The sequence below is a fragment of the Temnothorax americanus genome, unplaced genomic scaffold (assembly GCF_048541705.1).
Source record: "Temnothorax americanus isolate GAGA-0224 unplaced genomic scaffold, ASM4854170v1 Scaffold11, whole genome shotgun sequence".
NCBI classification, from domain to species: domain Eukaryota; kingdom Metazoa; phylum Arthropoda; class Insecta; order Hymenoptera; family Formicidae; genus Temnothorax; species Temnothorax americanus.
Window position 1 is genome coordinate 1,615,806 of NW_027509242.1, and position 26,310 is coordinate 1,642,115.

Below are 26,310 nucleotides of genomic sequence, written 5' to 3' on the forward strand. Positions count from 1 at the left end.
ATTTCGCGGAATGATAAGCATGACGTATGTACATTTCGCCATTAAGGTTGCATCAAGATTGATAAATTGCAGGGATGTGTCAAATATACGATGCCATTAAACTGCGGCGCGGATGCATTTTCGAGCGCTTTATTTACCCTCCATCAAATTGGCTTTTATACCAATCGATGACTGATCGCGTTGATGATCCCTGATTTTGTGCGATAAGCTAATCTGTCGCCGATGAAATCCACGTATTCATTTAGGGCATCACTCCGCGATAATGACGAAAGAGATAGAAATGCGGACGGCAAACTAACTCGGGGGAGGAGACTAGTACGTGTCGTAAATCGTTCGCCTGCCCCTCTCCGCTAATCTACCTGCATGCTCTTCTTCTTTTGTCGCCATTTGTCAGCACCGGTTACCTAAATTATGAGTTATGGTGTCCGCGCGTGGTCTATTCGTGCAGCTTCGGTATGAAGATAGGGTCTATTAGATCTCCGCAGAGGTGATCGATATATATTCTTAATACACTCGCGGCAAATCTTACACTCTGACGCTCGAAGCGATTGGAAAACATTTATTTCAATTGCTTACATAGATTGCTGCAAGTTTTTCATAGCTCTTCTTCCCGTCACTCGTTCCTGTCGCGCGAATCTCTGCGAAGAATACGACTCTGCCACATAATTTTCTTTTCCAACGTTTCTTTTTCGAACGACGATAATTCATTTTCGCGATATTTTAGATATCATGAATTACCAATAAAACTGGCAGAAGCCGCTCGTTATTGCGCCCGCTGGCAAAATGCTAATCCGTTAACGATACGTGTTAGCGAAGCGAGGGTAATGCGATAACGAACGGAGATATTGCGCGGCGATAAGGGTGGGCTCTTGTTGTGCCTTCCCCCGATGCCGCGAACGCGACATTGACACCGCTGATATTGAAAAGGACCTCTTGTTACGTACTTGTCTGATGCTCATGCACTTGTTTGCCTTTCGCGTATGGACCTCGTTAGCCGCAATCACGCTTAATACATTCTCCTCCCGCGTCCCGCCATCCAGGATGGAGTCCACGAAAATCGCGGTGACGTACTTCGTCGTATATCGCGCTCGTCAATTACGGATGATTTAAACAAAGAGGCCATGCGTAGTATATTAATACTTCGGCGGAAATCATGAAAATGACGAAGATTGATGCATCGAACGTGCAGCAAATATTTGCACAAGATTTATCCACGGATTTAAAGACGTTTAATTCTCTTCTCAGTTCCGAGACAGTCACGCGGTCAAAAAAAAAAGTATTTAAACGGAGATAAATCTTTGCTTAGGTAAGATAGATTACGCCTTGCGTATCTTTTTGCAAACTTCTAGATAATTTTTTAATTAAAATTCAAAATTACGCGCATATCTGAACAACAATGTACATGAGAAAGGGTAGGAGCGAGGAATTGACCGCGAAGCATTCAAACAGCCGATTAAGGTCTCTCAAGTGCTCGGAATCTGTGGATATCCCGGAGCTTGAGGCTTCGGGGTCGGGTCGGCTGTAACGCGGGTCGGGTTTGGGTCACGGTACTCGAAACTTTCGGGTTACCCGGCAATATTGCCGACGGACGTCGCCCGGGGCACCCACGATATTCCGTGCTGTGCTCTTAAAACACCCGTGGATTCTCGGCGAATCGTTGCGCGGTTATTCCGTGGGCGTTCCAGCCGCTCGCGAAATATATATCTCGCGATATACGGTATTGCGCGTAGAATCGCCGGTGTATATTTAAGTTCCGGTGCGGACACGTGCGGAGACGAAATTTCCCACACGATCGCTTACATATCCATTAGAATTCCACGTTTTCTCGACGAAAATAGGCCACGTGTGCGTATCTTGGCATCGATTCAATTCTTAAATGTAACGCGCGACCACTTTTACCAGCTTCCATCTTGATTCACGGCCGGGGCGGGCGTCCAATTCGTAATTATCGAGTTAGCTCTTCAAATGAGTAAATAGACGGGACGGACAGGCGAACAGATCCCGTCATTCACCGACGAACCTCGAAGAGAATTCGCATCCGACACTCGGCTCTCAGTGACACGCAAACAGCGATCGGCATCGCTCCGATTCTTCTTTACGTTGTGAAACCCAATCGTACCGTAACTATACTCGTGTAGAGAGAGCGAGAGAGAGAGGGAGGGGAGAGAAAGAGAAAGTGCGTGTATCTTCTCATACACGTATAATCAATTTAATCTCGCGAGACAATTGATACTCTTGTGCGGTACGGGCAAAAGAGCATATCGGTCTTCGCTGCACTTTGATCCACATACACACACGTCGCCTTAATTCGATCAATCATCGGGAAGTTGCTGAGACATGGTAAATGGAGGCATCCCCGGCTTTGTACTTCGGCTCGTCGGGCTTCTCCGCTATTAAATATCGCGAGTACGATATCGCAAAATTAACTCGGTCTAGTTTGGAAACAACATCGGTCGAGCTCGCGTAAAATCAACACAATTTAACGGGATGTAATTCAAAACGGATAGATTTTCGTCATTTGCAAGAAGTAGGCGAGCGTGTCGACTCTCTTTTTTTTTTTTTTACTTGGCGCCATGCCGATAACGTAAATAAAAATGAATCTAAATGAAGACGAGGATATCACGGACCGCGGGGAAGTAATTATGTAGATTGCATCGGTGCGATGTGAGATATAAGTTTAATCATCGCTAATGCGAGTCCGCGTAGGGATTCGTTCCGCAGCTCACCGCAGAATTTTTCAAATTTTTGTGAAGGTGTGTGCATCTTGTTCGGTTGCAGGCCGGCGCAATGTGGCCTGGAGCACTACCGTTACTGCTGTTACTAGCGGTCCTGCTACATCCATCGAGGTAGGTTGTTTTATTGACGGACGTACGGAAACGTGTGTCAAATTATCGCTGGCAGTTTCTTAGACGAGTCTTGATTGCGCTCAGTCGACTGTCGCCTGAATTAATAATAAAACAGTTACGCTCTCTTGGAACGACGTCAAGACAGGATTCCGCGGGAAGGTCTCCGACGATAGAAACATAATTCTGGGAAAGACATTACGAGCTGTGACTCGTAAAGACGCGTGTTATTGACCCACAGAATTTTTGTTATGGTGCATAAAGTTTATACGGAAAGTTTATGAGCGGACCAACGTGCGCCGCATCCGAAATCTTGTATGCCCGGACGTACGAGCGGAATCGCGAACGAAAATAGAATTTGTTAAAACAATTTTAAAAAATTTAGAAGGATTGCGTGTGCATTCCTCGCGACGTGTACATTTTTTAAAATCCATTTTAAACTATTCCTATAATTCGCGTCGGTGACGCGATAGGGGGATTTAGGATAAAATTCCATTTATGAAACTTTGTGTGTCATGATACAAAAAATATTATAAAAATCTGATGTGAACGCACATGTATAAAATATCTACATTAAGAGATACCTGATAAAATTATAAATAGAATTCTATTCTGAAATATTTGACGCGAAATTATATAATAAATTATTTAAAACGTTCGGATACGTTCTTCATATTTTTACAAAGGTTTATCTATTTATGGCAACAAAACTAGGACACTAGATTTTCTTTTCAGAAATTAGGTTTCTTTTTCTTTATTGTATCGACGATGCCGTTGGTATGTTCTTCCAGATGTACGCAGGGAGGAAAAGTGAATTTTCGGGAGAAGGAGAAGCAGGTGCTCGACAACATCCTAGGACCAGGCCGTTACGATGCGCGCATACGGCCGAGCGGGGAAAACGGAACAGGTGAATATATAGAGATTCTTGCGAGTCCTTATTTACTCCCTTTGCCCATCCTCACCATGTACCGTAATTTTGTACCGACATCTCGCGGCAAATCAGCCGAGAAGTGTGAACGTATAGGGTGGAAAAAGAAAATATAAAAAAGCGGAAAGAAATACAGAGGAAACGGGGCAACGGAGAGATGCACATACGCACGTTCCGGCGAGAAAGGCTTAAAAGCCTCGCCGAGTGCGGAGAATTGAATGCGCGTTGCAAACACGATCTACATTGTCGTTAATGCGACGCAGACGACGAGCGCGCGAGTTCATTGACAATATGTGATATATATATATATATATATATATATATATATATATATATATAACGTACGTATGTACATATATATGTATATTTATATATTGTATATGTATGCAATATATACATATATAGGTATATATAGTGCATGTATAATATATGTATATATGTACATATAATAAGCGAGCGAGATGAATTGCGAGAATTTTCCGCACGTCCGTACCGAATGAGTGCGCGTACCCCGAGCGGTGAGAAATTTTTTCATAAACTTGGCGAATGCGAGCGGCGTACTGACTGAGTGGTATCGCGTTCAGAAGCGAGCCACGATCGGTCTCGGGAAGTACCGGGGCTTGCCTTCGCGATATTGTATTCTTGCGACTGTCTCTCCGATACGTCATATATTATTTCTTTCTTTCGCGCGGTATTACTTTCTCTTGCTATAATAACTCGGCAAAAATGTGCGAGTAAATTAGGAGATTCGCACAATCTGGCGATACAAATTTTTCTTTATTAGAAATTTATGATTTTTTTTATATATTACAAAGAGCGGGAAAATATAATATAATTTTACGTATAAATTTTCATTATATCGCGGAGAAGTATAGACCGATCTGTTTTCTGACGAAGAAAGAGAAGTCAAATCTCAGGATGAGAGCGCTTCGCGCGATGATCTCACGACAATGATAATGCCCGATCTACAATAGCTGTAGTAAGCTGTAGTATATAAGCCTCAAGATGTAAGAAATTGACCAATCACAGTCGATTATTCTCCTCACATTCGCCTGTAATTGGTCACGTTCTTACGGCTTGAGGCTTACTACAGCTTACTACAGCTATTGTAGATCGGGCATAATACCGCTTTTCACGTATTCATCTCCGGAGTATAGGTATCTCCGAACAACGTGTTCGCGAAACCTTGCGTAGTTCGACCGAAATCGTCTTCCAATCTCCTTCACATTACGCGCAGAAAGGTGTACCGATTACCTTCTTTTCTTTTTTCCTTTTTTTTTTTGCGATGCGGCAATTTCGAGCCACGACACGGCGAGTGGGTCGGAATGATGGAATTTCGTCGATACCGATCGCCAACCCGTGGCAAATATCGCGATTTCTGCAGTCAACGGGTCGAACGGAAGGCAATTCGAGGTACTTTCGGCGTGATAAATAAACGAGGCCAAGTAGAGAAATGCGAACGTTGCCTCGTATCAGCGAGGGAAACGACGTCTTCTTGATCCAACCGCGTTTCGAACCGAAACCGTGTCGCGAAACTCGTATCGAAACCGACTATAGTTTTTTTTTTCAGCTGTATGATCAACGATAATCAGACGGAAAACTAATTAAATATTACTCGCTCGTGTGTTTATTACGTTCGAATGTTAAAAGTAACGTTATACAAATTGTCGTTAAATCGGTTGCCAAGAAGAATCCGTAAAGCATATCTTTTTGTATACTCGCAACACTTTGTGTCGTAACATCCGCGAAATTTTCTCCCGTCGTATCAAATTACCTTTCTTCGAAGTCTTTTACTTTGCGAAATACGATACAACACGTAACGTCTGTTTATGTGTTAAAGAACCAAATAACGCTGTGCTTGATGACAATTTTCAGTACAATATCAATTTATTGTTTGTAGAACAAAAGGTTAAATTTACAAATGACAAATTTGAGAAAGTATATAGTTACACGTTACACAAAAATCTTCAGCGACGACGCAATCGACGTTGCCGAGCTGCTAGAATTGAAATCACGATGGAACTGTAAGCCCCCTTGCAAGCAGGTGGTGAAAGAGGGATTAAGTAAATCGCATCGAGCGCAATTACGTGTCGCAGTTAAACGAATACGGTCGGTATACTCTCTAAGCACGTGTCTACTGTAGGCGAATGTACCCTGTATCGCTTTAAAGCTCGGAAGAACACGATTTATGTGATTTCTTTATCACCTGTTTATTATAGGCGTGTCGCGCGGTAATAAAGGGGTCTTTAATCGCTTTTCCCGCGAGTCTACGGGGCCGCAGGCACACATCCGCATTTCGCGTTCACCTATATTTATCCGACTTTAGCGGCGCTTTAAGAGTCGGATCGCGTGCCTCGGGGGTAAACGACACTCGTTAATTTTATCGTTCGAGTATCAGAGCCGTGAGTGCGCGTCCGCCGCTCCGTGAGTTTTTGCCATCGCCGGGTGCGATGGAAGGGCGAAAATTCATAGCGCTTCCGTGCACGGCCGCCACTTCTGAACTGGCTGGGAGAAGAACATCGTTTCAAGATTGCGCATCCGAGGCGATGCAATTAGAAACGATGCGATGTGATATGATGCGATGCGATGCGATGCGATGCGATGTGATGCGATGCGATGCGAGGATATATTAATACGCTGTCGAGTATCCTAGTATACCCGTGCCCCTCCGGGCGTAATTTGGAGATAGTCGTATGTCTTTCGATCGATCGATCGCGCATTCGTAATTTCGCCCCGTCCGTAATCACGGTCGGTTTATCGTCGACGACGTCGCGTGGAGTTAATCGATCATGAGAGCGGCAAACGCGCCACGTATGACGCGTTCGAACCCAGCGTCATGCACCCTCGATCGTCATTCTCCTTCGCTCTTGATCAAACAGGCGAGGAGCGAGCGCTATTTGTTTCATCCTCATTCTTGTGCCCTACGTCTCCAAAAATAAGGAAATTATCCAAATTTTACAGATACTTTTACATATTTTCCATGATCTCTCTACAGTACACTCGCATATCTCTCAACGCATTGGAGATTACATTAGGGGGTGCGTACATACAATGAAAGGAATGGAACAATTCAATATTATAATAATATTATATGAAATTCATTAACATATGTAATTTATTAACACAGAATAGACGAACAGAGGAACAGCGCTGAGGAACAGTGATGAAATTTTATTATATTTCGGTATGCCATATGCACAATGAATATGTTTAACATATTCATTTACAGCATATGGCATACAGAAATAGAATAAAATTTTATCACTGCTTCTTAGCGCTATCCCTCTGTTCGTTTATTCTGTGTTAATAAATTACATATGTTAATAAATTTTATATATTAATATTGAGAACTGTTCTCTATTTCTTTCATTGTGCACAGCCCTTTAGAGTTATGACTGTAATTCGGAATTATTAAACCGTTAATACCGCTAAGTCAAAAAAATTGTATTTGCAATTTTTGCAGTTTTACAGTTTTACAGTTTTGGTATTACGCGGTAAGAAAACAGTCCCGCTAAATCAAAAAAGATATCTGCAATTTTTGTCAATTTTCCGACTGGATGTTATAAGGTCGTTCTTACGCTACGAGTTGCGCCGCTGGTGTCATTAACATGACTCCGACGGCCCAATTCGTAGCGTAAGACCGATCAAATTTGCGACATTTCGGTTAAAGAAATGGAAATAGATCGTTCGAAAATCGTGCGTTTCCATAAATCTTTTGGTAGCGATAGATCTGTTATTCATGGGTCTGCGGAATTTATATTTGCGCTCGATCTACAATTAACATGCTGCAATATGTAATGGCGTAATGAATGACGTGGTCCCAATATCGATCAAACACACTATTCTCGTTCGCATTGTCCGCCGGCGCAGTCGATTTATATTACAATCTTGATGAACTGTTGTCGTTCAATCTTTCGCCCAGCAATGTTTTGCATTAGTTATATCTGCGGTGCCTAATTTGTTTGCCGCAGTCGGACAGGAACTCATTATTGATTGCGTGGGCAAGTAAAACAGAAAAATAATTATGGAAGGCTTTTTACATACTCTCCTGGTCTCAATCACATGCGAGGGGTAATTGATTTAGATTATTTAGAAGATACTCGAATCTTTCCCGAAAAAGGAACTTTACCTTCTTCCGGTATAAATTATGTAAAGCCCGCACTCAAGATTCGCACATCTGCCAAGTTAGATTGATAAAATTGGTTCTCTTAACAAAATTTGTATTGGAAAATTAAAATATTGATCCTTTTATTTTTGGCATTAAGTATCTCTTTGCTTAAGAATCATATCTGAACAGATATCTGAATTTTATTCGAGAGAATCAGTTATTACTGCCTTGATCAAAGAATCTCGCTATGTAATGCGAGTAATAGAATGCGAATGTTTGGCACGCAAAACTTGATCCTTATCTAAACAAATAAATCGTAAAATATTTTGATTAACTTTCTACTGACCATGTTTCTGTGATCGCGCCAAAAAGGCAACTCTTGGCTCGCCTCACGAAAATTAAGCTATAAGCAAACGAAGATGTGTAGTAGGAAAATGTTGCTATTAAACGCCAGTTGCCGTTTGAGATGGGATCTGGTCTAAGCTGGAACGAGCACAATGGCGGGTCGCCGCATTAGAGAGAGCATTACGCTATCCATATACCTAATATCCTTTGTGGCTGTGAATTAACTGTATCTTACGCCGCGCGCGGCTCTCCTGCTCTTCCGTCTGCAAAACGGTCCGCAAATCTGGGCTGAATACTAACTACCGTATGCGGCGGTAAACGAGCGTAAGTGACTTGAAGAAGATTCATAACTCCGAATTATAAACTACTAGATAATTAATCACGCCAGTCTGTCACGCGGTTGAGCTCGCTACAGTGAAAGAGAAGGAATTCGTCTTTTCAATCATATCCATATAAAGCTGGTCTAGATACGCCAATCATGCGCGTATAAATGCACGAAATAAATGAAATGTCAGGGAAACCGGCGAATGTTGTCGTGTATACAAATGAAATTTTGCATCGGGGTTAAAATAATGAATGAAGATTGAATATCACCCTTAACGAGCCATCAAGGGGCTCGTATTACTCGGTGATTGAATGCAAACTTTTACATAAAGTCGTGTTAAAAGTTCATTTGTACATACGTTATTTGTCAATTAACTCTTCACAGAGCGGGAAATTTGGAGCGATTTTGATACACATTAAATTAATATCAAATTAAAACGGGGCATGTATTTTGTGAAAACACTTGCTTTTTTTAAATGAAGTGATACTCTTTTATTTTCGTACCACTTTACTTTCCCATTGTATATATTTTGGGTGATCAAATTAGTCTTCTCTCAATGATGATCGCGTGGAGTAGTAAGATAGCTCGAGTGCTTTCGATTAAACGAAAGGGGCGGATAAGAAGTACGTGAGAGTGGAACGCGGTAAACATTAACCAAATAAAAATCAGATCGATTGAGAGACGCGATAGCCGCGCGTATGTGTGTATACATATTTACATACGTTCGTGTTTGCATTACGGCTCGATCGTTGTTCCCGGATCGAAGGTTAACGGGCGAGGGGCGAGAGCTCGGGTGCCTGTCGGAACAGGTGTTAACACACATAACGGAAAGAGATTCGCGTGGATGCGATACCGAGAGGGAGGGAGGGAGGGAGGGGTAAGCATACAGCACGCAGCATCGATTTGGCTGGAGTCCCTGGCTCGCGATCGGCATGCCGTCCAACGCAGTTATGGGATTTATCCGCGGCCGGTCTTGGCAGGCCGCGGACCGGATTTCGCGTCGGACAACCGCCACGTGGGCCGATGGAGATGACGGCGCTAAGCGCGAAATTTCGGTAAAGAGAAATATCGTCGCTATTAGGCGAGAGAACATCGGTCGCGTGCAGTTAAAGTCAACCGCGCACCTGTATAATTACCACACTTCGCGATCTTTGCTCTTTGAAAACGACAAAGCACCTTGCAAATGCGAAACGCACGCGTACCGCTTGGCACACAGAATTACATCACGCGTGAGCAAGTTCAGCCGCCCTGGGTGACAACCGACGCGACGGTCGAGAGGTACCGAAAGAAACGCTTGAAACGCCTCGCGAGCTCACCGTCTCGAAATGTTCGCGGATCTTTTAGAATTCTTATATACACGCACACACACAATCGCTGGATTGCACGCGTCGAGTGTATTTAAAGGCCGGTTTTCACACGCAATGATTAGTGGCGCCAACTGACTGGCATTCATTGGCGCCAGAACCAACTGGCAAACTCACAAGTGTTTACACAGTGATTGGCGTATAATATGGAAAATATTTAACATTTATTAAACACACAGTAAATGACAACAACCATATAACCTCAAATTTTGAGGTTATATGCTTTGGCCAATAACCGCCAGTAAACGCCACATTACTAGCGCCAGTTTGCATCAAGTGTTTACACTTGTATTTTTACTGGCATTAGTCGACTGGCGCGGCCTGGCGCCACCAATCATTGTGTGTGAAAACCGGCCTTAACGGATGATAATTAGCTCGATATAATGCTAGATAACACATGTATCTCACAGTGTAAGGCTTACATTGACAATTTATGCACCGCACTTCTCATCGAGAGGCGAATAAAAACAATTTTTATCGCGAGATGTATGTCGTGAGATATACGGCGAATCGATTTGGGTTTAAATACTGCTCCAGATTAAAGTCCGCACGCGAGAGCCGCGTGTTCAGGTATGTAATTCACGTGAGTCACGATGCCGCAATTTGTTATCGTGTCATAATAAGGTGACGACAGGAAAAGAACTTTTACACAATTTTCCTCGACGACGGCGCTGCCCCCTCAATTTTTCCGGGAACAAGGGGAGGGGGTTCATTCCAGAACAGTTTCTTTCCACAGCGGTTTTTACACTATAACTTGGGCCAATCTTCTTCCATGACTTCGCGAGTTTTTCGTATCCTGCATTCTTGAGGTGTCACCCCAAATACGTGACCCCTGTGCTAATCTCTGTAGCTCGGTCCTCGAGGAAAATAGGGACGACGCGTCTATAGAACGGCGGTCATTCTTCAATTTTAACAATACCGCGTGACTCGGATCTCAATCGAGTTCGACGACGTAACTGATTCGAAACTGACTCACTCTCGGTCATTCCGCACCTGTCCTTCGAACACAGCCCTGAATCGCATCTAGACTCGGTGGAACCGCTTAAGTAATAGCCGACAAGCGCGGTAAAAAAAATATATATATATTCGGGCACATTCCAGTAGAGTATGTAAGCCACCAGAAATGCTGACTCACTAAAAGGGAGCTGTATTGTTTTTGCCCTTAGATGGGCCCGCCATTGTCCGGGTAAACCTGTTTGTGCGAAGCATTGCGACAATTAGTGACATCAAGATGGTAAGTATATATAAACGCTAATAACACAATCAAACAAAGCCTTTTAAAACCGCAACTGGCCGCAACTCTCGCCGTTTCTTCTCTTGCCGACGCGATTAACTCCCTTTCTTTATTTGTCTCTGTCACTTTGCAAAAACGCAGTAGGCGCAAAAGTAGGTTTTAGGCGGTCTTGATCTCGAAGTCAAACAGTGTGTTCGTGTTCGTTTGCGTGTGCGTGCGTGTGATAAAGAAAGGGCGAAATCTCAGAGGGGAAAGAGAAAATCCAGCAGCAACCGGACGGCGGCGACGAGAGCTCGATACTTCTTCGAGACCAGGCAGAGGCTGGCCGGCAAAAGCGGTGGCAACAACACACGCAACATAGTAGAAAGCAGCAACGTAGCAGAGTGCCGGTCAGCAGCAGCATCTTGTCCTCCTTCACCCACGCTCTTTTGCCCCCTAGACCCTCCCCCGCCCCCTCATAGCCCTCGCTCTCGCTCTCACCTCGCCTCGCCTCGCCTCGTTTCGCCTCGCCTCGCCTCGCCTCGCCTCGTTGCTAGCCACCACCGCTAGCAGCCTCTTCTCGAGGGAACACCACATCCACACGGACCGACCACCGCCACCACCACCATCACCACTACCTTTGACCAAAGCGCTCGAGAAACCTCACCCCAGAAACTCTAGCACTCTATAGCATAGACGCAGGCATGTGGCATTCCAGCTTATTATACATTTTGCGTATGTTAGTTACGTCGCATTGGACGGAGTGACCATCGGACGAGGAGTGGCCGAACGAAAGAGCGACTCCCCCGAATCGGGTTTGCAGAGGTGCGGACGAGGAGAGTCGAGGGTATACGATTACGTGGACCTCCGGCATACTGACCACAGGTCGTTAGTTTTTTTTGCGGTCGTTTGTGTAACAGTCGTTCGGCCGCGTTGATCTTTAACCATACCGCGTACCTCAATCTGAGCAACGCCACCGAAGGGGAATTCCGTCCCAAAAGTAATCTTATTTCTCTCGGTCTCCCTCGTTATTGCGGGGCGGGGCGAGCTGTATCGAGTTCCGAGGGTGAACGCGGAACTAAAATTACGACGCGTTTTTTCCACCAAGATTTTTCTAAGATAAGAGAGGACTAAAAAAAAAAATACACAGAGACTAGAGAATGTTTCTTAGACATCTGTCAGGCTCTTACGTTGTTCGGAAAACTCCTCGCAATGCTCGCAGTGGGACGCTCAACGCGATTTCACGAAGGGACGATCGGCCGACCCGTTGCACCCCTGACGAGAGAGAGTGCAGAGCGAAACTTGTGTTTCACAATGGGTAACGAGATTACGCGTACCGCCTCGTCCGCTCGGGCCGCACGGAAATGCACGTCGAGAAGTTACATCGGAGTGCGTTCCGGCACTCCCGTCCAGTTTCGTACGAAGCGAACGTGCTAGGTTTACCGTCAGGAAGGCCTTTTCGTGTTCGACCTCTTCTGTAAAAGCACACTGTGAGCAACGCTCGTCAGATCAAAGAGCGATTTCGACGACGATCGATCGGTCTGGAGTGTACTGTACCAGCAGGGCATCCCAGAACGCTTGACTTTACATTTTTATGGCGAAACTCGGGCGAAATCATCGATAGATTCGACGAGAGAGAATTTTATTTATCCCGGTAGACATTTCTCTAAAAATAATAGAATCTATTAATAAAAATCGATAAATAAAATTTCAAAGGTGAATAAATAAATTTCAATTATTTTGCACCGTGTGTCAGATCGACCGATTGTGTGCGTTCTTACGAAAATTTGCAAACGTTCTCTCTGTACGTGACGTAAATAATTAAATTTCAAATGTCAGCGTCGCTCTTTGTAGCAGAAAGCTGTACTCCCTGCGTTTATTCCTTGCACAAAGAACACGTTGCTTACAGTCAAAATACAGGCGAGTCGATCTACTTTATGCCACGTGCTTTCCGACAAGAGAGAATTTATCACCAAAACTTAGGGACGCTTAAATTTTATCCGGTTTTCGAAACTTTCGACTTTTCGGTGACTCAACAACACGAATATTGATATACTGCTCGATACTTTCGTGGGTGGTAACTAAAAGGAAAGTTTCTATTGATGATGAAAGTCTAGCTGAAATCTCATGCGACTAATTAATATATATTATTAAGAATATATATACAGATTACATATATTATTTCATACAATTATTGTAGTTACATTTTGACAAATCGGGTTGGGTTATAAGCAACAAATACTTATTTTTTCTTCTGCGCACTCTAAATGACTCAGTGTCTCCGTAATCAATCGCTAGTAGTAAACTCATAAATTGTTCAGAAATATCCAAGTAAAAGAAATAAGTATTTGTTATATGGTCACACTTGTGATCTTGTAAATTCTAAAAATAGTGTATCTTCTTCGTCAAAATACGATTCTTTAAAGCAAGCGTTCGTTATTCTTACCCCACGGGGCTGATTTCGAGTACTGGGACGCCTTGAACTTCAAACATTCGTGCTTCTGAAAAGAAGCGCTCGGATGTTCGTAACGTTTCTCCTGCTTTGCGCGTTTCACGAATTTAAAAGTGGGTCGAGGTGATACCGATGATGACGATGACAACGACAACGACGGCGACGACGACGACGACGGCGACGGCGACGGCGACGGCAACGATGACGATGACGACGAGCACTACGTGTCCGACGTCTTGTCCTGGTTCATGTAGGGCGGAATGGTACGCAAACACTCTGTATGGCTCAGGACGATACGGCTGGCTCGTTCATGCTGCTACGGACAGTGTTAGACTCCCGATGATGACAATGATGACATAACGAGGGAATGCATCCGCCGATCGTGTGATGCTGACGCCGACGTTCGCCGACGTTTAGACGCGGTTAAACCACACTGATAATGACGACACCGCCGCGAGCTGCTAATCGCCTTTCCGATAGCTGTCGATTGCCCGCCGGCTGTTTTCCTGACAGTCCGCAGGTCCATGATTGGAAGAAGACGCAATCCAATCTTCATCAAGTTAGTTGGATCGATATGCAGGGAGATATGCAGATTAAAATTAGAAAGACAGTCGACTTAGAGTGGTTCTTGTTGCTGTGAATAATTTTCGACGCCTCAAACGAGAGCATTTCGAAATATGGTTAACGGCGATGAGAATAGCTTTCCACGAAGGATACACTATTCGCTGAATAATTTAGAAATCGCGAAAGAGAGAGAGAGAGAGAGAGGATACCTCCGCCTGATCTATCGAAATCAGTTGACAGCAACCGATTGAAACATCTCCGCTTGGCGGAGATTACATATGTTATTCTGGCTTTTCCGTATATAACATCCGTCAATCCGGCCCGCGCATTTTCCGTGTGCGATGCCGTGTGCGACGCCGATGTTTCACAGCGTCAATTTCTAATATCGTCAAACGTCGCGCGTTAACTTCGTCGACGATTGACGTGCGAACTGCGCGAAGGCGTTCAACGTCTCTCGCTTGTTGACGCGTCGTCGACACGGCGCATGGAGTTCGCCACCCCCGAGGGACTCGAACAATGGCACCCTCCGAAGCGCGGAAATTGTGTTCCGTTCCGCGGCGCGATGTCGAACGCGCGTCACATCCGCGTTGTATATTCGCCGCGCGCGCGCGTTTTTTGTGCGTAAAACCGTTCAAAGGACGGGACCGCGGTCGTCTCGCTTTGACGCTAATCGGACCGTGATGGCGACATGGAAATTTCGTTCGATAATATCGCGCAGGAGTTGCAAACAGGGACGGCTGGCTCCGGGTTTTCTGCCGTTCCGAGCAAAGAAATCCCCAACGAGCCTCTGCTCGCGCCACCCATATGGATATATATCCTTTATTTTTTCCTTTCCATTTTTATTCGCGTCTATATAGCGCGCGTCAACTTTTTTCCCAAAGCTCTTCTTGTTTCGCGTATATACTTACAATAGAGAAACGATGATCGAAAACGCCGTTCAAGCAAACCAAGTTCCAGCCGTCCCTCGCGGCATGAATATTTTCATTGGGTCTCTATCTCTCGACGATTTCGTTCTGCGTATTCGTTCTGTACAGAGTTTTCCGAGATTTTTGTGCTTTAGGGAATTTTCGGGCAAAAAAAGAAATCAGGCAAAATCCGATTCCTGCGAATATGTATACCGCTCCGGCGTACGTATAGGGACCGGCGCGCTCCGTCGGTTCGCAAAGTTTCTGATTCATCCCCGGGATCGGCTTAAATTCGACACTAGCGCGTGAGGCACGTCGTCGGGTAACGTTCCGACGACGACGGGGTTGGCGGTAGTCATCGATTTTTCATCGCGTTTCCGCTTATCCGATCTTTCATATTTCAACCGCTCGATTGTATGCCGGCGCGCACAATTTATTTAGCTTCCGTCGATCCGTATCTCGCGATTCGCGTCGTTCGTCCCGCGAGGTATCGATTGTCCTGGACGCCCGTCTGTTGCCTTCGGGGAACGCGCGCGAGTGGTATACTCGCGTTCCATGCGAGTAAACAGACGGGGTTGCATATACGAGAAAATTCGTTTCGCGGTATCATCGCGCGACGACCGATATTCCGTGCAGGATTCCACGGAATAACGCTCGCGTCCCCCCTGGTGCATTATTTCCGCGGCCGCGATTTCTCAACGAGCGACGAGGTTCCCGCGAAGAAATCCGGTAGATCGATCCGAGGGAAATCACTCGATGCGAAATGAGGAAATCGAATGTAGTCGAGGAAAGACACGATTTAAAATATAATCTGTGGATCCACTTGAATTTATCGAATGCGAATCCTTCTATGCGATCGAAAGTATAGATTGCTATACGGGGCTAAACGCTATACGGGTCGACTTAATCGGATAAGTTTTGAATGAACGAATTAGAAGCGGGACGCTTCTAAACGAGAGCAATGTATTTTTGCGTTACGTCAGAAACGTGTATAAAAAAAAAGACGATTAACGCGAAACGGTTACCGAAACAGTGCTTCACACTTTAGGGCGAAGTTTACTGCGCGCATTTTAAGATCACGGTTAAACGTTTTTCCTGTATCGGGGCCGGCGTTACGTTTTAATGATGATAAACGCGCCGGAACGCCCGGCCCGTCGGGCGTTAAATCCGATTCGTTCGAACGTGGCACAGGGGGGAGGGGCAAGGAGATGGCAACGGCTAAATCGAAAAAGAAAGAGATAAGCGACACTGGAAGATCGCTGGACAGATAAATGAGAACTGTCGAACGAAAATCCCTAAAAATTTCGAACAGATATATAAGATGTCTCGAATATATAAGGTACATTAAGCACATCTCACAACTCATCGTCAATCGCAGATGGTTCAGAGAGAAGGGGATCCTAAGAAATTTCATCATACCACACACACACACGCACACATCTCTACCTCGATGTATCTGACTGCTGCTCAGCGATTGATTAATTTTGTGTTTGTTCTGTTTGCCATGTTAGATGGGCCCGCGGTTGTCCGCGTCAACATATTTGTTCGAAGTATCTCAAAAATAGATGACGTTACTATGGTAAGTTGAAAAAGAGAATGCAAAACGCCCCGCGATCACAGACACACACATGTGCCTTTTATATATATATATCTGTATACTGTACACAAGTGAACAATACAATTATCTAATGCTGGGTGTTTCGTTTACCACGTATTACAAGTCAGCGCATATATATACCCTGAAGAAGCTGTGTGTGTGCTATACGTCGACGTAACGCACACGACGACACGCGTTGCGAACGCGTTTTCGGCGTTTTCTTCGGCCACGCGTCTCGAATGCCGCGTGCGCTGCGGAGATGTATAACGATCACATTACCGATACCATCAAGTCACGATACACAGGGGATCCCATCGTTACCGGTGGATATAGCCTGATGACGTTATTCTTCAAAAATTGGAGTTTATTTCTTTCTCGCCGCGGTAATTCGACATAACGAAGAAAATTGCGGACTTTATTCCCTAAAAATATACTGCGATAATAGACAAATTCTTGCTCTCCACAACTGATTTAACTCAAGATTAGTTTTTATATATCGGCAAAGATTTTGCTCGCAGCTTGATTGCGGAAATAGGCCGCGATGAGACGCAACGAAAATCAATCGGCCGCGTTTCGTCGGTGGAGTATCCTCCGACATTGATGGGAAATGCCTGTGCGCACACACATAGTTAATTTACTTGTTATCATTAAGTCGCTGTATAGTATCCTTCTAATGCCCTTTTTGATCTCACGATGTATAGACGACACATTTTTCAATCTACTTCTTTGTGTCTCTCTTCTCCTCCTCGTGCTAAACAACAAAACACCCGTTGCGTATCTTGAGGCCCGCTCTCGTGGCTCTTTTGTAATCTCCACCTACCGTCATGTTCTCTACGTTAAGCAAGTACCTATTCTGTATGTCTATGAATGAGTTGAGACTTACGAATAGCACGACGCACGGCTCTTTACCGCCTTCGCCTTCGGTCGATATTAAACCAGCTGTACTAAACGCATGGCGAAGACGCGCTTCTGCATCCTCGTGAAATTTGAATCGTATAAGAATGAAGAGAAGTGACGAAAGAATGTGATACTATAACTTGTCAACATACATAATAGCTACATAAGTATGTGACAAACAATTTATAACTGCATGCGCGAATCGCTGTTACTTTTACTTATCCGCGCGGCGAGCTGCATCCAAGTGAGAAGAATTTCAAGGTTTCGCAAAATAAAGTAAACTGCAACGGCCGAAGCAGCTATATGTATATAATTGTGCAGAAATTAGATAACGGCAAAAATAATCCATAAATTTCAATTTTAATACCCGTCGGAACTTAATTATATGCCCGGGAATTGTATTTCCATATATTAAATTGTTCCGAGAGAATCTGTTTTTCTTGTTCCGCAATCTCATTCCCGCGATCCGGATTCGATTCAGTGTCTTTCGTCGCGATTTTTCTCCCCTCTGTCTGCTTATTGTTAGCGTCGTGCTGTGCGTAATTATGAGATTCCATTAGAGTATAATAGTGTCGCTCTCACCCGCTGTTGTGTGGTAGATGATTTGATGGAGTTTCATCTCTTTTTGACTTGTTTCGATTATGTTTATCCGCGTTGAGTCTTTAATGCCAAGTATATATATACACATGTACACGCTGCCTCGCCAAATACAGCAGACACGTATATACAACACACATATATATACACACACACACACGCGCGTCATTTTTTCTCCCTCTCTCCCTCTCCCTCCTCTCTCATTTACTATTCCTCATTTATTCGCACACACGTCTTTCTTTCCGTCTCATCTCTTTATCTTTTTTTCACAATATTTGATGCTACACATTGATCACTTATTAGATATATATACAATACATACGCGCAATGTATAACGCTATGTGTATCATATACATACATAATAGAAGACATGCCTACACATATTGTACATATATTATCAGATGTAACGTTGACTTATTCTTTAATTATTTATTGCACCGTGCGACAACACACTCGCTAAGGCATTCTCATGCTGCTACATCTCTGCGGTAGTGTGCAACCCTTTTTTATCTCATTCTTGGTAATGAACTTTTTTTTCCAATTGCTATAACAGAACACAGTAACCGTACCTGTACGCCGTACCAGTTAAGTCGTCTATATGAAAATTAAACACTTACGTGCAATATATCCGAGAAAACGATCTCGGTAAAAAAATGCTTCTTGCAGTCGTTGCGGAAATGATTCGGAGGCGCAAGTCACGTCGACAATGTAATCACCAGCGCGTATCAGCGACCAATGCAATTTAATTGCAAGAATAAATTGTTTCTACATGCCGCATTGCGCGCGAGCCGAGAGATTTATATTCAGGATATGCTTCATTTCTCTCCGTTTTCGTGCCGAGTACGTATAGGTGCAGGCTCTCGTCTACTATTTATCAAGCGGGAGTAGGGCAGGGCGCCGTGCAATACTCTTTCCATCGAGCAACGCGCAAAACTTGCATAGAAAAACAAATCAGAATTATAATTGCAAATACATCCGTGATTAAACGTAAATGCATTTGTGTCCCGGTAAATTTAAAAAAAATATGTTTACGTCGTATTTGTTTTCCTTGATGTGCTCGCGGCCAAACGGAGCGAGCGACCGACGCCGACGGTCCGCGCCGCGCCGCGCCGGTCGGTGTACTTTTAGAACAATGACGAGAGGAATGGAACGCACGTTTGGCAAATACGCTCATTTAGCAGAAAATAGCCCGGGGGTTGTGTGCCGCGAACGACGCGACACGCCGTTCTTCGGCGGGAACGGCATGGCGCGGCGGCGGCGGCGGCGGCGACGAGACATTGTGCTGCCGCGACAGAGCCGGGGATTAACCGCGACGTGCCAATTGCGACTACGACGACGACGTCGCGGAGGCAGCGTAATTAGACAGGCCTGGTACCAATTAATTATACATTGGGGACTGGCGACGACGCGAAAGGCGACTTTGTCGTTGGAGATCTCGTTATAGAGCTCCAATTTCCAGCCCGCGTTCTCACCGAAGCGAGCCCCACTTTGAGTCACATTCGTTTACCGATCGATCTCCGTGATTAACCCATTGCCGTTTGCGGACCGCCGTTTAAATATTCACGCGCTAAGTGCGAGAAAAGATGATGACATTTAAAAATGTATCGGGCATGACGAAGGTACGTGTGTGTGCAGTAATTTATTTAGCAGTCGATACCCGCACATGAATTACTAAAGAAGATAGTTCCATCAGTTTGATTTTCTAAAATCAAACACACGCTATATAATGATAATATATATGTACTATTGGAAACTTGTACGTAAAAACGATAATATTATACAAGAATTCAATTGTGATGATACATATAATGATAACGATAGATAATTTCTGTAGGAGCTTAAAATTATCAGCTTTAAAATTCCACAGTGCGCACATGCGAACCGATGCTACCGATATATACGACACGTGCTTTTTCTTCGTCGAAGTGTCGAAGAGGTGTTGGGTTAATCGCGACGGATCTCAGATTCGTATCTCCTTAAGCATTATATGGCCGTCTCTTTATCAGGTGGTACTCGGATGTTGTCGCTCTTGAAGCTCACTTCATCGGTGCCGATATCCTTACCACTTGTCGGAATAGATATTAGATGACATGATAAAGAAGACACGAGAGAGAAAGGAAAAGAGAGAGAGAGAGAGAGAGAGAGAGAGAGAGAGAGAATTTGCTTAGAGAATAAAAAAGAGCTTCTTTGAATATAATAAGACAAAGGTCAACTTTATATATATATATATATATATATTTTTTGTATATACAAAATTAGAGAGCAAATTATAAGCACATAAATATCTATGGCAATTATTGAAGCAGAATTAATCAGAAGAACCAATTCAATTATGTCACTGAGAGGGATCGTGCGTCTGGTGTTCTTATTTTATTATTTCAGTAGTTGTCATAAATATTAACACACTTACTTCTGCATACTGGCTCTGATTGGCTTTTATCTCCTTACTGCAAGGAAATATGGAGCTTTGCGATATATTGTCATTGCCAGCGACAGTAGAATTATTCTTGGACGCCTACTACATCCAGTTTGACTGCATTTGATTGTTTACAAGCGCCAACAGATTAACTTAATCCTTCAATTCAACTTCAAAGTAGCGCGCTACGTCTTCCCCTTAATTTCTCAATGCTATAAACCGCAATTTATGTTTCAGAACGTGTACTTGTAGGAAAGAAATATATCAGAGAAACCTAGTTTATACGTGTCACTAAATCAGTTTTCCGCGGGGAAAAAGTAGGGAAGATGTCCGTCGTCCTCGAATTCGTTTGAAATACAGAAACGACCGTTCTCCAGCGATTCGCAAATTGTCACACGATTGTCCAGTAAGCCTCACTGGAGCGGCAATATCCGAGGCCCGCTTATTAGATTACGACAGTTTAATGCAACTGCAATGCGCCGATTAGCGACACAAAACATTTCCTGATCTGCCCGGCGCTTAATAGAGCCCAGGTCAGAAGCGCATTTTGGTCCGGCGGTATTCCGAACAGTAAGGAAAATTACACTGTCACAGTTTAAAATATGGGAATCTTTCGTAAAAATCCTTTGCTCGAATTATCTCCTTTTTCTTGACAAAGATATATACCATGCCTCGGGTCTAAACGCGCGAACTTATAATATTGCAGTTGCGAGAATTTTGCTTCGATACGAATCCCCGTCAATTGTCAGGCTTTTCTGAAGTAAACGTTTAATGAATGTGAGAGCGACGGTTCGCGACTTTTCAACGGTTCGTTAAAACTAGACGCTGCTTGAACAGTCAGCGTTTAGCGAATGTCAGCGGAGCGAAAAGAATTGTATTTCAGGGGTTGTCAAAGATTTAACGGACGCGGACGTTTCGTTAAATCGATACGCTCTTTCTTTTATAATAGGTACGTCCACCTGTCCTATCACAACGTCACGCATACACTTACTAAGCGTCTCCACCTACGCTAGACTCGCGATCATTTTATATTCTTCTTTCCTGACTTTTCAGTTATCGAACTTCTCTTTCCTTAACAATGAATGTTATTCGAACACCTTGGATTTAATTATTTTGCAATTTGTAAGCAAAAGCGTAAAATACGTGCTTTTCGCCGAAAACATTAAACACCTCTCATAAATAACCAAGTTAAATTATTCAGTGTCTGCAAATTAAGAGGCACAATAATATATAAATTTTCATAGCAAAATGGATGATAATCGTCACGAAAATATAACCTATATTTCATATTTTTATGTGCGATATGAAAATGAAAAAGAGCCCGTTAATATTTTCGTCTGCTAGTTGCTCCTTCGCGATATCGATTAAATCACTCCCTTCGGTCGAACTCGATGAAATATTACCGCAAATTATACCATTACATTATATACGTACCTTTCGCGCTATCTAGCACATGAAAAGCGTTCCATTGACAGTCACGAACAATGACGTCGTATCGAGATTTATAATGCGATCGAGATGAAGTCTCGATTCTGGATGAAGCCGGTGTCGGGCGTACACGATCGCGCGCGGAGATTTCCGCTCTGTAAAAGTAAAATCTAAAATTATGACCCGCATCTTACGCCAACCATCTATTATATCTCACCGCGAGAACGACAGAGACAAACGCGAACAATGGCAATGGGATTCTAGGATTCTCTCCTAGGTGTTTCTAGTATACCCATGCCGCGCCGAAGACGACGACAACGACGACGACAACGACGACGATGACGACATCTCGCGCGTCCGAGAGCAGCGTCCACGAGAGAAGCGAAAGATGCTAAGTCGCGACAATCAGGCCTCTTCTGCGTCAAAGGTCGACCCGGTGATGACACCTGGTCGAGCTTATTACGGAGGGCGGGGGACAAACGGCCATCGAAGGGACCGTGTAATGGGGCGATTAGCTCCGATTCAACTCCGAAAGCCCGCAGTAGAACGCATTTCTCTATCCGGTATTTTGAATGTCTTCGCAGCATCTGTAGAATCTTCTCTAGAATGTCGCCTTACGTGCCTCGGATACGTCTATTTTCATCTATTTTCATATCATTATCAACTAGCTTTGTTGCTCTCTCTCTCTCTCTCTCTCTCTCTCTCTCTCATTTATAGGTTTCTTTTTATTTTCCTTTCATTTCGCTTCCGCTCATGCGTCTCCTCGCGTATCTCGAACGGAACCGTTCGGCACTACCCCGACCGTCAACTCCGGCTTCTTTTAAAATTCAGCCAGCCGACGGTGTTTATATCGCTCCGTATACCGAGATTACACGTAAAGCGACAGCTAAAACATTCTGCATTCGGGTGTGCGCCACGCGTATAGGCCACCCAACACATACGCACATCGATTTTTATTCTCCTTACCTGGTATTCTTATGGGATTATTTACACTTGGCGAAGCGCACGGATCAATAATCGCCGCCGCTTTATAGTGCTGGATATTACTCCGTCTTCGCGGCATGGCATAAACGCCCCTGTAAGAGATCGCACAGCAAAAGGGTATTGTCATCCGCAAATCGATCTTTACTCTCCCACATTAGCTTGCAAGACAAGTTTCTTCTTTCGCTCTTTTTCCTCGATCGCAGTAGATCCGTAGCTTTCATAGGCGAGTCGCTATATATAGTTATTTGCGTGAGCTAGAATGTTAATTGGGCTGCGGGGAGAAGGAGAGGCTACACGCTCGCTAAATCGCTGCAGTATACCTATAGTTCGCCGCCCCGTCGCATCACCCCATGCCATTTAAATGTCGTAGCGCGTAGCGCGTTTATTTAAATTTTATATATCGATCTCACGATATCTGCATATATCCAAAGTTCATCTCCAAACTCTCTTACGCTTTTTTATACTACACATATTGGATATCGCGTAACAAGATACGCGTCCTGTGCCTCGCGGCAAGATAATGAAAGGGGTCCTGTCCTCTCTCTCTCTCTCGGAGGACAGTTTCAAACCGATTAAAAAAACTGAAATAAAGCGAAGTTTCAAGTGTCATCCGCAAAAATTAATCGCCAAAGAACGAGCGCGCGTCACGGGGGAATGGCACTTTATCGGGAATTTTATTCGGTCGTAACGATTTCCCCGAAAGTACACGGAGTATATCGCGCGGCTTATACGTATAGCGTGAGAGATTTTATCGCGGGGCACAGAAGTACGTGACGATAATGTCTATGTCGTTTTGTCCATTCGCTCGGATGCGTATCGCGCGATCGGCGGAAGAGCGGCACACACATTCGCGATCGATCCATTATTATACTTATCGGCGTTCGATCCATTGACGCGTGCGACACGTGCGTTCGAGAGAATCGATAATAAATCTCAGAATCATCTTATCACGATCCCCCGGTATCATTCCCGCGCCTCCCTCCCCTCTCCTCCCCTTCCACCTCCTGACCTCTCATTCATCAATTATCCACCTACACCGCAAATTGTATTATCCCGGTAAATTAAATGAAAGCGAAAGTGAAAAAAATATAAGAAAAAAAAAGACAAAAGCCCCAGCGATCCTCGGTTCACGGCGACCGATTTAATTAATCGATTTCTTTTGTTCTGTTCCGGTCGACGTGTTAGATGGCCCGACAAATGTGAAGGTCAACATCTTTCTCCGCTCTATCAGCAAAATAGATGATTATAATATGGTGAGTGCAATATACAAGTAATCATCAACAAGGCCTACAGTCTGTATATCCTCACATATTGTGTACCAACTATATTAAAACGTCACGTGTATATGATGCCGTAAGATTTGCACTTCTCTGTACTTGTATCTGTATTACGTGTATATGTATACGTATATATGCATATATATTATCAGTCTCGTCCCCCGCGCGCGTGACATCTCTGCACACGTACCATACGTATATACATATATATATATATGCATACTCTCGTGCGCCGCGCTGACCAGTGGATGTGTGCTAATCAAAAGTCGCACTCGTTTGATTTTTCTCGATGTCATTGACTGTCATGTTACGTTCTATATACATACGTATTGTACCAGGGCGTCCCGGCTTTACCGTGCCGTGGATTTGGATCACGGAATTTTTGGGCAATTCAGGAGTCGGTCTCTCCTTCAAAAAGGAAACGGTTTGGCGTATATCGACAAGTCTTAATGCGAGCTCTCCGGGTCGCAATGATGTCGCGGGTACGACTTGCGCGCGCGCGCGTGCCATGGATAAACCGTTCTGTTCTAATTTCGAGAGACTCGGATGTATGCGAACGTGCGATCTTGGAAAGATTAACGAGCCGAACGAGCGGTAACGAGAGCCTAGTACGCTGAGGAAAAATCGACTTCGGATTGGCCAAAGAGTCCGGCGGGTACGAGACGGCCACGGTGAAGCCATCGCGTCCGCGATGTGTTGCCTATATACCGATCGTACGTACTGATCGTTCGATTGACTGTACGTTGCAACCACGTCTTGTGCCTTGTTGGAACCTTTGCTATAGAGATTTGGCCGACATGTGTCCGCGAGAGCGGCGAGTGTACCAATCGCAGGCACGAGCGCTCGCACGCGTTCGCAATCGCAATTCAAAATGCGTTCCGAGACACGTTGCAGGGCCTCAGGTTTGCTCGCCGAACAGACGAGAGATAGCAAGCTCGATATATCGTGCACACACGCGCATACACACGTACACACATATGTGCACACGCACGCGTGTCTCTGTCTCGTTGAAATGCAAACGGTTGGTACCTGAAGTTCGTCAAAACGTTAAGTGGATTTATAAACGCGATTCCTCAGAATTCTGCGTCACGAGATGAGCAGAGAGCAATGATAAGTACTCACCGAACGCGGCGGGACTGGACGACGATTTTTGTTACTTTCCCAAATAATATCTTTCGTCGGGTTTATGTCGCGTTATCGCAAAAATCAGTACGAGCGAATAAATTTCGCACGAATTTTTTTTTTTTTTTTTTTAGCGAATTTAGCGCGTTACGTACGAGAGTAATTCTTCATACGTCGCTGTTCTTTTTGTCGATTCGCTTTGACACACGTCGAACACGATTTCGGGAGGAAACTCCGCCATAAGTGACGCCCAGCCGAATTCTTCTCGACAACGCGATTCGATCATTGATTTTTCTATCTCCCCGGCCGTCCGTCCGTCGCGCGGAACTCGTCGAGATAATTGGCATTCTGTTTCGACGAATCAGAGACTCGTTACGCTTCACACGCCAGCATCACGCGAAAAAAGCAAAACGATATTTGTTCACATACGCATATACATATATCCTTCTCCCTGTACTTCGCTATTCGAACATCATGCGCTCGTGATCATTAAACTGAGAACCACGGCATAAATAAATGTTCATTTGAATCGCGGTGTACGCACTGAAGAAAAGTCGGTCGTTCAATTTTAGGCCCTGCAAGAATCTGTCCTTTCTGTCGTTTTTCCTCGTCTTCTTCTTCCGCTTCTCTCTGTCTCTCTCTTTGTCTGCCTTATCTTCTTCTCTGTCTCCTTTATTTCTTTCATTCTGTATCACGTTCTCATAAGTACGGACACGTTCGGCATCGCTTATCCTGACAAATATTTGTCGACTGAATGAGCAGCACACCGCTGCGCTTAGGACGAAATCTTCCGGGATGGGAGGGATGAGAGGGATGGAGGGAAAATTTGCGTGGGAATAATGCGGCTGTTAGAGTTTTCATTGCGAGCGAAACATATCGGAGAGACGTTAACGGCGAGACGAGAGAACAAGGCGCGATGGAAGAGATCGTATAACCCGTTCTCCG

General features: G+C 44.4%; 1 protein-coding gene across 10 annotated transcripts in view; it reads left to right on the forward strand.

Annotated features, from left to right (window-relative positions):
• Positions 1–26,310, forward strand: part of Gluclalpha (glycine receptor alpha 1) — a 61,771-nt gene that overhangs the window by 25,406 nt on the left and 10,055 nt on the right. For 2 of the 10 annotated variants that reach the window (XM_077424202.1, XM_077424227.1), the window contains exons 1-4: positions 2,026–2,340; positions 2,779–2,846; positions 3,635–3,750; positions 16,559–16,626. In XM_077424202.1, the coding sequence (XP_077280328.1) occupies positions 2,338–2,340; positions 2,779–2,846; positions 3,635–3,750; positions 16,559–16,626 (255 nt within the window). In that variant the 5' untranslated portion in view covers positions 2,026–2,337. Of the gene's footprint in view, positions 1–2,021; positions 2,341–2,778; positions 2,847–3,634; positions 3,751–11,079; positions 11,148–16,558; positions 16,627–24,151; positions 24,220–26,310 lie in introns of those variants that run through there. The other 8 variants (XM_077424244.1, XM_077424235.1, XM_077424272.1 and 5 more) reach the window with 7 other exon arrangements.